Here is an 11,855-nt window from a genome sequence, read left to right as displayed (position 1 = left end):
TTTTTTTCCCAAAACATTCTCTAGTCCTAATATGATTGTTACGTGAACAAAATCGTTTAAATGAGGAGATTTTGGTGTTTAATGATTACGGAATAGTAGGGTTTGCGTTTATCGGTTAAACGGTCCTCAAAAGTCAAAACCCAGCCGAAGAGAACTCCGACGTGAGTCTTCTCTTCTCTGTTCGCTGAAGGCTAAACGGCAACCAAGCCACGCCTGCTTATCAAATATCAAGTACCGAGCGGAGCGGCACCCATGTTTAGCCTTGTTCTTCTTCAATCCTCCACTTCCCCTTTTCAACTACCACCTACTTCACACTCCACATATTTTGCTCAACCCAATGCCGCCCAACCATTTCTACGCTTTTCATTTCCAATTCGAACTCATTTTCAACTAAACCCATGTTCTCATATTACCAACGCAAGCAACACCCGGAGATCAGAAACCAAGAATTCCCAAACCCAATTGGAAGAAAGCAACATCTTTGGCGACGAAAATGAGGAAGAGAACGAGGAGGAAGGCTTTGGTGGATTCAGGGGGTTTGGAGGGATAGAAGACGAGGAAGAGGATGAGGATGAGGGTTTTGGTGGCTTAAGAGGGAAAGGAGATGAAAAGGATTATGATAGAGACCCTGAGTTTGCCGATATACTTGGCAGCTGTGTTGATAACCCTCAAAAAGCTAAGTCCAAAGTAAGTGTTACACTTGGATTTTGATTCTCTATTTTCATTTGGATTTTGATTTTGATTGGGTCAGATTTTAATTACTTTGAATAGAGAGTATTGATGTTTTTCAATATAAAAAAGATTACAATAACTTTCATGGTTTTGTTTGATAATTAGCTGTTCCTTTTGTCAATGCTCATATATTCCTTTACTTTACATGCATCATATCAGATTGATGACAGGTTTAGAAAGAAAAGGAACAAAATTTTGCAAACCAAGACTGGTTCTGGAATACCCATGAAAGTGACGTTCAACAAGTAAGTTTACAGACTTGCTATCCTGGGTGGGTGCACAAACACAAAGTTCGTATATTTGTGAGAAAGAATACTTCATGAAATGATCCGAGTACATAATATTTGTTAAAATCATGTCAATAATAACATGACTGTTCCCTTTTATGCTACATTGTTGTAAGTATATCCTTTCAATGACTTACTCTGTCTTGTGCATTGCTAGGTTTGATTTTTCAAACTCGTATATATGGTTTGAATTCTACAATTCCCCATTGGAGAAAGATGTGTCCTTGATTTGTAATGTAAGTAATTTGTGCTTCACTTTTGGTGCGTATGCAAATGGATTTCGACTGACTTGTTGACTTGGTTATGTCACAGACAATTCGGTCTTGGCATATTGTTGGACGTCTTGGTGGATGTAATTCAATGAATATGCAAGTAAAGTTCCTCAAATTGCACATTTAGTTCATTTCTTTAGCAGGAAAAAGGGAAGAAAAGATTAATGAATCACTAAAAGGGTCATGTTTTTATAGGTCGAGTAGTTTATTGACTTGTGTGAATTCAAACTCTTCCTTGCAGTTGTCACAGTCGCCTATGGACAAAAGACCAAGTTATGATGCAATTCAAGGGGCAAATGTAACACCAAGCACATTTTATAACATAGGTGATCTTGAGATTCAAGATAACTTAGCTCGCATTTGGTAATGCCTCTGCTTTATAAATAATTGCTATCAAGGGATCTTAATAGTGTTTAGAGATATAATATGGCACTAGTTGCTTATTAATTAGATTTGGTTTAATAGGGTCGATATTGGGACGAGTGAACCACTACTCTTGGATATACTAATCAATGCATTGACACAGATAAGTTCTGAGTAAGCTTCTGACTCTCTTTCCCTGAAGTAAATCTTTGTTCATTTTCCTCCTCCCCCAACCCCCTGAATAAGTGAATAGATACTAGAAACACTTGATTGCCTACTCTTATATTTTTAATGGCAGTTTGTAACTGGTCTAAATGAGCCCTCGATTTGTGTATCATTGCTTTTGCCCGATATGCAGATGAGCACATCTTTAATATGTAACACACACTTGTTCTGTTTATCTGATCAGCTATATAGGAATTAAGCAAGTAGTATTTGGTGGATCTGAATTTGAGGGGTGGAAAGAGAACTTGAAATCGGAGGATTTGGGCTACAATGTACACAAGATTTAGCCTTATCATAGAATGTCCATGCTAAGCAGATGAGCAGATGACTAGTGGAGAATGGCATCGTGCAGAGTGTCTAGCTTGGGGTGTGCTGCCGGTTATTATAAAGTCCCGTTTGTTTCGAGAGATGCCACTGCAAGCACACAACCGGTTCAAGAATTACAGAGTTATGTCCTAGAGAGATAGTCTACCCAATTTCATGAACTAGAACGTTATGATCTTTTCACTGTTGTAACATGACTATACTTGAAAAGTAGAATATTTTAAAACACCTGAGTGTTCAGTGTTAGCTAAGAATTTGTGTCTGGGGTACCATTTAAGTTGTTTCTGTAATCATAGTATTAGGCATGCATGTATTACAGAACAGTGCAAATGAGACTTTGCATACCAATCAATAGGTTCACTAAAAGGGCAAGAAACCCAACCAACCCAGTTTAATCTCTTACAACCAAATGCTAAGGTATGTTAGTTTGACTAAAACAAGCACAGTTTCCAACAGCTAAGAGCAACTTTGGTTAAAGCAGGCAGATAATAATCCTTCCTGTTCACATATACTCAAGGTTGAGCAGAAACCTTGTCTGCAATTAACTTGATCTGTTTCATCCTTTCATCCACTAGTTTCTGTAGTTGCTCTTCCACATTCGCTTGCTTTTCATCATCCTTCCTACAACTTAAACCATCATCATATTTGAACATCACAAATGACATCTCCTGGTCGTGCTCCGTTGGAACATCAACCACACGCTTTCCACCAACTTCAGAATCTTTTCCTATGACATCGGCTTTTACTTTATCTGCAATGATGGCTCTATACCCCTCCATATATTTTTCAATTGGATCCAAGCGGAGATAGACGAGAACCTCCCAGCACTGCAGCAATTGTTTCTTGTTGATTTTCAAAGTTTTCCTAACATCCTCAACAACACTTGCTGGTGGACAAAATCTACGTACATCACCAACACTCCTTTTTGAAGGATTTTCTTGCTTCAATCGCAAGACATCTGACTCTAGCGCACTCTTAATTGGATCAAATGCCAGCAAGCGCTCAACATCAATGCAAGTTCTAACATGTTGAAGGGAGTCCTCTGGCTCTTCAACAGTCAGGTCATAAACATTTTCACGTATAGCAACATTGTTTAGCACCTTGACAAGGCAGTTGCCATGGCCCTTGCGTTGGTATTGGGGTAACACCAGTATCTGCCAACAATAAGCATTTGTTAAATGCTAGAATGATAATTGTCAATATACCAAAATGCATATCTAATTGAGCCAAAAAGCCTCTACTTCATTTTCTGTTTGTTTTTGGGTTAAGTTTAAGAAAATGAACTTCTTTTTCTATTTGCTAGATACCTGCCCAAGTCGCATGCGTGCACTGTCAGGATAACGATGAAACCTATAAACAGCTGCAAAACCAAGCATCTGAAGATGTTCATCCTCTTGAGAATCGGAACACTTCTCGACCAAAAGATATATTTCCCAGCTTGGATCAGTAACATCAATAGGGTTGCTACCTGTTTCACAATCATGGCTTAGTAAACTGAAACTGGACCTTAGGATTCTCTAATTAGAGATTAAAGCAAAGCAAGCATCAATTACCATCAACTAAGAGAAGTACAAGTGGCACCAACCGACAGTACAGGAGTCCCAAAGGTTCTCCAACAATGCGAAATACCTGAACCAGCATAAAAGACAAATGTAAATCTCAAAACTAACAACCTCTAGGATGCAAACACAGCATTTTGAGCTTTCTTTCAAACATCTATACAGACCAAAAGAGTGATTTTTTAAAAAAAAATTCTAGGAGCCCTCTTGGCCTTTGCTACTGTAATACTGTCTACAAAAAGCAAGATTAAATAAATAAAGCACCCACATAAAGCACAAGCTTTACATAATTACATTCTTGTAGCTCTCTTTAGGCTCATGCTATACATAATAATTTTATGCAATCATCCTAGTTGACACTTTGCAGCTTTAACTTAATTTTATGCTATACATCAGTATAAGGGAAGAATCTGCATTTTAAGATTTTTTTTTTTTTAATATTTGGCAGGAAAATGTACTACAGAACAAAACCCAAAGAGGTGACTATACTCATTTCTATTCCTTATTACGCAAAAACAATGAAGAGAAGGCACCTCAACCTTATGTTCAGTTGAAGTTTCGTGTTGCAACAATTCTGCATTTGAGACAACAGATCTGCATACGCGCATAAGTCAGAAAATTAGTTGTATTGAGAAAGAAAAACACTAATGAATGAACATCCCAACAAAGGATCACATCCAGTGATTGCAGTACACATTGAAAAGGAAAAACAATGAAAAGCTGGACGATCAGTAATGAATTTGGTTTCTCAAAACAGTTCTGTTTTTAATTTTGAAAAATGTTCAAGTGAACTCTTCTTTCTATTGTCCTAAGTTACTAAGACTTACTTAATGTAATGCCTTTCAGTTGAGAAGGTCTGAAGGAACACTTCTTTTTCTTCAACAAGGTTCTCTGCAAAAATACACTGCAAGATACATCACCATTAAATTCTGAATGTTGATAACATAGGCACATAACCCCAATTTTTTTTTTAAATTTAAAAATAAAAACTGAGGCTAGAACCTTGACAAAATGGTCAGGGGTTCAAACCACAACTGAAGCCATCCTAGTGAGGTTTTGTTTGAGTCCTTCATTTGTAGGGAAATTAATTCAATTTTTTTTGGGTGCTGTATTCAGTTGTTGTAAATTATTGTAGTGGCATATTCATCAATTGTATTGGAGATACTGAGATATTCATTGAGTTGTAATTTGATGTATACTATTGGTTTCAAGCAAAAATAAATAAAGAGATAGCATAGCAAAAAAGTTAAACCAGTTTTTTTCTAAATTTACCTGAAGAGCAGACTTCAGATCTGTGATCCCTCTGCCTCCCTTGTGAAAAAAGAATCAATGAAAGACTACAATTAGAAATAGCCTTAGGAACACCACCTCATGTATGGAAAAATCAGTGTTTGCCTCTTGTAATTATTATGAAAAGTGCAAGGGTGATGAAACATAGACAATAATGTGCAGCTGACATACAAGTGCTTTATTTACTAAAGATTAGGATTGTTTAATTTAGTAATTCAGTTGCCAGTTAAAATCAAAGGAATAATTTCCCCAGTTCCATTCTTGAAACACAATGGACTTGGGCCCAAATAGTTCTTCCCTTTCAGAGTGGATTTCCAGATGCCAATAAATAGGAGAAGAAATACTTACATCTGAAGAACTCTCAAAAGAAATATCAGCATATGCATGAAAAGATATCACATTAACCCAGACTTTAATCTGCATAATTCATTACACAAATTTAGTGGGAAAACATGAAATATTAAAGGCAGGGAATATTATACAATGTGACATTGAGTTCAATCCCAAGTGACAAACCAAGAGGAGCTCCCTCCCACTCCCCTGATAACCAAAAGATGAAGAAGACCAAAAAAAAAAAACCAGCAGAAGGATTTCAGGAGCCAAAACAAGAAATAATTACCTTCAAGCCCTTGTAACCATAAAATTTTCGGCGACCTTCATCAAAAAAATGATCCATGTCAATCGGATCAAGAAGGAAACTATCTGGAGAGCCCACTTCCTCTCGTTTAGAAACTAAGAATCAATCCAAAAAAAAAAAAGAAGAAAGTAAACAAGCATAGAGAGTTAAGGACCACTAGTATGATTCAGTGAATTTTCAATTAACTGCTTGAACAAACAGATCCTAGGTTCACTACTCGAAACAATGAGAATCCTTCTCATAGTTCCTCACGGTGTAGGAAAAAATGGAACAAAATTACTAGTGTCTGAGTACCCAAAATACAAATAAACATATTTTTGCATTCAAAATTGTAATAAAACCTCAAAAACTATAAATTGGTACTGATTAACTACGAATTCGTACCCAAATATATCTCGATGCAGTCCATAGGTTCAACTCCATCATCTGCGCAGAAGAAATGTGAACAAAAAGGTCAGAGTGAAGAGAGAGAACAGCAAGCAACAAAACGCCGGAGGGAAAGGAAATGGAGCTAAGCAAAGTCAATTGTAGCTGAGTGACTCACCGGTTATGAATGCAATTCGACGTCGTTTCTTAGGTTCGGAGGTTGATTTGGATGAGGAAGATGACTGGTTCTTCGTCCCCATCTCTCTCCGTTAGGGTTTTAGTCGGAGCGGGAAAAAAATGTTCAGAGGCGCGGGAAATGAAGGCAAATGGATACATATATAACTGTGGGTTCGCCCGCCCCATTTGGGCCTGAATCACCTCTCTATATTTATTGGGCCTGGCCCATATATCTATTTCTTGGGCTTAAGACAACCAATTTGAATATTAATTAATCTACAGTAGACATCAAGGGTGTTTGGTCTAGTGGTATGATTCTCGCTTTGGGTGCGAGAGGTCCCGAGTTCGATTCTCGGAACGCCCCATTTTAGCCAGAAATTTTCCACATAATTTTGCAGTTTTTACTTTTCCCGCTGCAGTAATATACTCTCTGCTGTATTCAACTTGAGTGAGCCAGTGGAACGATTGGAATAAATACATTCATACATTCGAAACATAATATGACATGAAGCACAACATATGGTATTGCTTCATATGTTTTGAGAATGGAAAATAACAAGAGGATATAACATTTTCCTATGAGACAACTTGTATTTGAATTTTGAACAAATATGTACATGACTATAAAATCTGGAGGGCTTGTTGGCTTCTTCTTCGCTGTAGAGAAGAGGCATGATTCAAGAAGGCCGCGATGTAAAAGCCTAACAACATATTCGAAGATGGTTGGTATAATTTATAAAGCCATGGTTCTGGCTAAAAGCAGAAATTGATCATCCAATGGGGCGAAAAAAAGCTAAAGCCGGTGAGAACTAATTGACAGTGTTGCTGTTGCCTACCAAGAAGCTACTTTTGAGCAGACTGAAGAGACGATTAACTTATTATAGGCTATGGGAAATCCAAGCGTCTTTTGTTCCTTCTTTCCACATCCCCCATCTCCATCTAATCCCCGGGCAGTAGGCTGCACACTTTGAAATTAGGTTACAGGAGACGCTGGAGACAACATCACGGTGGATCAATAGTGCTATGTCCGACAGATTAGGGCAACTCTCCAAGACTGTTTTGATGAATGATAGCGTACTATCAATATTATTTAGCACTAGATATGCAGTGATGTCTTTCAACCCCCACATATTAGTCCTAACTTCCAAACATTCGGGGCAGAGGTGCCTCTCCAATTCGGACCAAACTCCAGCGGCCAAAGTCAGAGTTGTAACATTTGGGCAATTTCTGGACAACGACCCAAGACAAATACCTGTTCCAACAGGTTCCACCCAGTTTATCTTGTCCAACGTCAAACTCCTAATTGTCTTTGCAAGCGGAAATGTGCAGAGCAGGTCGCCAAGTTCCATGGATTCAAGATGAAGGGTTTCCAACTTAATGAACTCTTCAACTTTTAAGTAGTCAGATTTCTTCAGAATACAGAAATGCATTTCAGCCAACAAGGGGGCATCAATGACAAGTACCTTCGGCCTTACACAAGTGAGTTTGAGTTTCACAAGTTTCGGAGCAACTACCGCCACAGAGTTTGGAGCATTAGACACCGTCCAATAACAACTCCTTAGGTCCAAGAGATGAACCCTGGGGTCTTTAAGCCCCCCAACCCCTATCAGATTAAGAACTTGTAAACAGGGGAAACACCCAGAAATGTTCTCAAGGTTTTCATCATCCAATCTAACATACTCAAGTGTCAAACTTGTGAGCTTAGGCATTGGTTTTAAACCATTCACTGACAACCAGGCATTCTTAATCTCTAAATCAACAAGATTATAACCTGCATATACATAAAACAACCTTTCAGCAATGATCTAAGTCTTAACCTATAATCATCACAAAATAAGACATACAAAAGCAACCAAATAGCTTCAATAATGTTGTCGAAAAACATGTATAAGCTCAGCTAGGACTTAGGAGCCAATTCAGAACAAAGCTACACTTCCAATCCTTAGCATTGACAACAAAACATAGATCATGTGGTCAAAATTTCCTATTATTAGTCCAAATATTGAATAATCATGTGATCAAGGGGCTCACAGTGAGAAGAAATGACAGCAAGCACAGTGGATCTCCGCCAACATGACTGAACCCAAAAATCCGAAATCGAAACGGATATCAAGCTCTGAGACACCCTAGGCAACCAATCCTCCACAAAATTCACGTCCGTCAAGTACAAATCCTCCTCGTCTTCGACATCGTCATACGACGCCGTACGGAGCGGCTTCTCGACGCCGATCGATACGGACTTGACGGTTCGCAATTCGGAGAGGAGGCGGCGGAAGATCTGTTTGAAGGGAGTGACGGAGGAGCGAGTGAGGGAGGAGCGGTACTTGGCGTAGCGGTCGAATGAGCAGAGGAGACAGACGGATTGGAGGTCCCTGGAGGTGGAGTTGAGGGTTTTGGAAGCGATTCTGCAGCGAGCGAGGTCGGCCGGGTCGGTGAGTCGAGTCAGGATTTCGAGGAGTAACGGTGGAGGAAGGTCGTCCATGCTCTCTCTTGGTTGGGGGAGACGCGTGGGAAATGTGAAATCTACTGGATTTTATACGTTGGTCCGACGATATGTGGATGATGTTGGTTTGTTCGGTCAAAAGACAGGTGTTTCAAGTTACCGATTTAACCCTTTACGTTTAAAAATACGGAGTTATTTTGACATCATTGTATATTTCTTACTTTCTTAGGACATCATGTATACGGAGTTATTTTGACATCATTGTATATTTCATAAATCATAAGGCCATCCCTATTAGTATTTTTGTAAGAATTTTAGAAGGAATAAGGGTCAAATATGTCATTGAAGTGCACACAAAATTGTAATTGGACCACTGAACTCAAAAAAACTGCAATTAAGTCCCTGAATCAACCAATACATTACAATTTTTCTAATTACCCAGTTTCACAGGTATGTTACCGGTCACTTTGCCAACTTGGCTGCCATGTGGCTTTTTAAAATATTTTTGTTCCTTATTTAATAAATATATTAATATCTATATCTAAACCTAATAAATTAGTTTATAAAGCACAACAATTCTTACGAAAAGAGAGACAGATTGCGATCGTCTTCTCCATCTTCATCCTTCTTCATCGCCACTCTGAACCCTAGGAAAGGACGGAACTTCATCGTCAAAATTTCAGATTGTCAAACCTCCATACCACACTAGGGAAAGACGTGGGTAGATTCTTCAACAATGTCTTCGTCAAATTCCAGATCATTTTCTCCATCTTCATCTAACTTCACTAGGCGTAATGTCAACTTGCAATATGAGCCTGCTTTGTATTGCAAATGTGGGTTGAAATCTCCGTTATGCATAGCTCGTGATAGTGGCCGAAAATTCTTTGGTTGTCAACAATGGAAGGTTAGATTACAATTATTGATATAAAAGTCAATTGGGTATGGAATTAATTCATATGCGGCATTTTTAAAAATTAATTTGTGTTATATGTCAATTATGTAACAGGAAAATGGTTGTGGATTTTTGGTATTTATTGATGATATTATGATGAATGCTCAAATTCAAGAAATCCTGGTCATTGATTATGCGTCAACATGCATTAAGAGATTTGAGTTGTATTATTCAACAACTAAGAGATGATATCTCATCTGTCCAAAGAGAATGGGAGAGAGTTAAGATGTCAACAGGTAATTCTACTCAAGGTGCTAAGGAAAATTGGTCCAAGATGCTTACTTCTATAGTTGTGATAGGTGTGGTTTTATTAGCAATGTTGCTATGCTTTGGGCAAAAAAAGAGTAATAATCTAAATTTGTCCTATGTTGTAAGATCTTTAATTTATGTTAGTTAGTGTGGAAAATTAGTATATGTTGATGGTAAATGTTGTTGGAATTGGTATTATAATGTTGTATGAAAAAAATTAATGTAGTAATGGGAGCAAGTTATTTTGTGTTATACTTTCAAGAACTATATATGCTCTTTTGCTGTTCAATCAAATTTCCATATTTTATTATGTTCAGATCATATATTTGTGAAGCATGTAATTTATCTTTGAGAATTTTACTTAAGGGTGGATTCTAGCTGCTATAGGGAGAGATGCTGATAACCAAATGTATCCAATTGCATGGGCAATTGTTGAGATAGAGAACAAAGAGTCTTGGATGTGGTTTTTAAAGCTGTTGATTCAGGATTTGGGAATCACCAACAGTTACTCATGGACAATAATTTCAGACCAAAAAGGCAATTTTATAATTGGCTCATAAAATGTTTTTCTGTTTATAATTTTCTTTTTTGTTTGTAATCTGTAATCTATTTTATAGTCAAATTGTAGTATCTGGTCTGTAATATGTGTAGTGTGTCTGTTTTTTTTTTTTTTTTTTTTGTTTTTTGTTTTTATATTTGTTTTGTTTACTGTGATATATTCTTTTGCAACTAATAGGATAGTCTGTTTGTAATCTGTTTGTGGTTTGTAGTTTAATTTGTGGTATGTAATCTATAGTCAGTATGCAATCTGTATGTAATCTCTGTTAATCTTTTTATTATTATTATTTCTTTTTTTTTTTTGTAATCTGTTTGTAGTCAACATGTAATATATGTTTTTTTAATAGTAATCAATATGTAATCTCTGTAATCTGTTTTATTATTATTACTGATCTTTTTTTTGGGTAATTTGTTTTGAATCAGTCTGTAACCTGCTAATATATTAGTCTGTAATTTGCTGCTTTATCAAATTGGAAGCAAGAAGGTGTTCATGTAGAAGTTGGGATCTAACTGGTATACCATGTCCTCATGCTTGTTGTGCCATTTTTGATAAAAGTAAGAACCCTGAAGACTTCATTGATGAGTGCTACTCCAAAGAAGTCTACAAAATGATCTATAGCCAAACTATTCAACCTTTAAATGGAGAACTTAGTTGGCCTAGAACAACATGTAAAGAAATCTTGGCTCCTGTACCTAAAACCATGACTGGTAGGCCAAAGAAGAAGAGGACTCGTGAGCCTAATGAACCCCCTGCTGGAAAGTTGTCACGGCAAGGTAGGATTATCACATGTTCATTATGTAAGAGAAGGCCATTCAAAGAAATATTGTCCAACTACAAGAGGTCCACCATCGGCTAATGCAGCTACAACATCATCTTCTAGACCTTCTAATCAACAAAAACGAAGAGGTGGTGGATTTGGTATTTACACAAACCCACATACTGGAGCAGTACTAATTAATGTAAGTTATTTTCAACTTAATTTATGTCATATTTTATATTATACTATGAACGTTGTAATATAATACTGATTGGAATTTGAATTATGATTTGCACTATGTAGCCTGGACAATCAGGACATCGTGTAGTCTATCAAGGAAGAAAGAACTCAAGTGGTGCAACTGGGGTGTAATCTATCAAGGAAGAAAGAAGTCAAGTGGTGCAACTAAGGGAAGGCAATGAAGAATATTGTCGATGTGGAAGGAAGAATATTGTCAGTGTGGAAACTTTTTGACTGACTTACTATGAAAGCCTCATTTTGTCAATGTTTTTTGCCTATTTTGTGAATGTCGAATATTGTCAGTGTTGTTATGACTTGTACTATAAATATTAGTGAATACTATGTTGTGAACTTTGAAAATTACTGAATGACTTATACTAAGAATGATGGTTTTGGCCTCCTTTATCATACTGAAAATTCTCA

The 11,855-nt window shown here is 37.2% G+C and overlaps 3 protein-coding genes and 1 non-coding gene across 5 annotated transcripts; 2 read left to right on the top strand and 2 right to left on the bottom strand.

The window, feature by feature from the left end:
- The first annotated feature begins 89 nt into the window (after positions 1-89).
- On the top strand, positions 90-4,592 carry LOC116012712. 2 transcript variants are annotated; one of them, XM_031252354.1, is made up of 7 exons: positions 90-687; positions 892-977; positions 1,177-1,255; positions 1,332-1,391; positions 1,533-1,654; positions 1,757-1,828; positions 4,211-4,592. In XM_031252354.1, the coding sequence occupies exons 1-7, from the start codon at positions 253-255 to the stop codon at positions 4,314-4,316; spliced, it is 960 nt and encodes a 319-aa protein (XP_031108214.1). In that variant the 5' UTR covers positions 90-252; the 3' UTR covers positions 4,317-4,592. The 2 variants fall into 2 exon arrangements, with proteins under 2 accessions (XP_031108214.1, XP_031108215.1); XM_031252355.1 differs by lacking the exon at positions 4,211-4,592 and adding an exon at positions 2,064-2,457 and having other exon boundaries at positions 100-687.
- LOC116012709 (histone acetyltransferase type B catalytic subunit) lies at positions 2,540-6,385 on the bottom strand. Its single transcript, XM_031252352.1, has 10 exons — positions 6,234-6,385; positions 6,074-6,115; positions 5,672-5,784; positions 5,401-5,469; positions 5,035-5,073; positions 4,590-4,666; positions 4,302-4,356; positions 3,757-3,832; positions 3,511-3,671; positions 2,540-3,357 (listed from the first exon to the last, which is right to left on the bottom strand). Exons 1-10 carry the CDS (start codon positions 6,313-6,315, stop codon positions 2,716-2,718), a joined length of 1,356 nt encoding a protein of 451 aa, XP_031108212.1. The 5' UTR covers positions 6,316-6,385; the 3' UTR covers positions 2,540-2,715.
- A 139-nt stretch (positions 6,386-6,524) lies between these two features.
- On the top strand, positions 6,525-6,596 carry TRNAP-UGG. The gene has a single exon. It is a non-coding gene; the product is annotated as a tRNA-Pro (tRNA).
- Positions 6,597-6,695: 99 nt separating this feature from the next.
- LOC116012710 (F-box/LRR-repeat protein At4g29420) lies at positions 6,696-8,734 on the bottom strand. Its single transcript, XM_031252353.1, has 2 exons — positions 8,264-8,734; positions 6,696-8,003 (listed from the first exon to the last, which is right to left on the bottom strand). The coding sequence occupies exons 1-2, from the start codon at positions 8,712-8,714 to the stop codon at positions 7,111-7,113; spliced, it is 1,344 nt and encodes a 447-aa protein (XP_031108213.1). The 5' UTR covers positions 8,715-8,734; the 3' UTR covers positions 6,696-7,110.
- Positions 8,735-11,855: the final 3,121 nt, after the last annotated feature.

Source organism: Ipomoea triloba, chromosome 3 (assembly GCF_003576645.1).
Source record: "Ipomoea triloba cultivar NCNSP0323 chromosome 3, ASM357664v1".
NCBI lineage: Eukaryota > Viridiplantae > Streptophyta > Magnoliopsida > Solanales > Convolvulaceae > Ipomoea > Ipomoea triloba.
This window is presented reverse-complemented; position numbering and strand designations above follow the sequence as displayed.

Bases quoted from the DNA above. Each gene is read 5' to 3' on its own strand.
- LOC116012712 (XM_031252354.1), top strand. From the start codon at position 253: ATGTTTAGCCTTGTTCTTCTTCAATCCTCCACTTCCCCTTTTCAACTA. The intron at 978-1,176 runs GTAAGTTTACAG...GTGCATTGCTAG, and splicing joins ATGAAAGTGACGTTCAACAA to GTTTGATTTTTCAAACTCGT. The intron at 1,655-1,756 runs GTAATGCCTCTG...TTGGTTTAATAG, and splicing joins GATAACTTAGCTCGCATTTG to GGTCGATATTGGGACGAGTG.
- LOC116012710 (XM_031252353.1), bottom strand. From the start codon at position 8,714: ATGGACGACCTTCCTCCACCGTTACTCCTCGAAATCCTGACTCGACTC. The intron at 8,004-8,263 runs GTGAGCCCCTTG...ATGTATATGCAG, and splicing joins TGCTGTCATTTCTTCTCACT to GTTATAATCTTGTTGATTTA.
- LOC116012709 (XM_031252352.1), bottom strand. From the start codon at position 6,315: ATGGGGACGAAGAACCAGTCATCTTCCTCATCCAAATCAACCTCCGAA. The intron at 5,074-5,400 runs GTAAGTATTTCT...TTTTTTCACAAG, and splicing joins CTTTTGAGAGTTCTTCAGAT to GGAGGCAGAGGGATCACAGA. The intron at 4,667-5,034 runs GTAAATTTAGAA...TGTATCTTGCAG, and splicing joins ATCTGAAGTCTGCTCTTCAG to TGTATTTTTGCAGAGAACCT.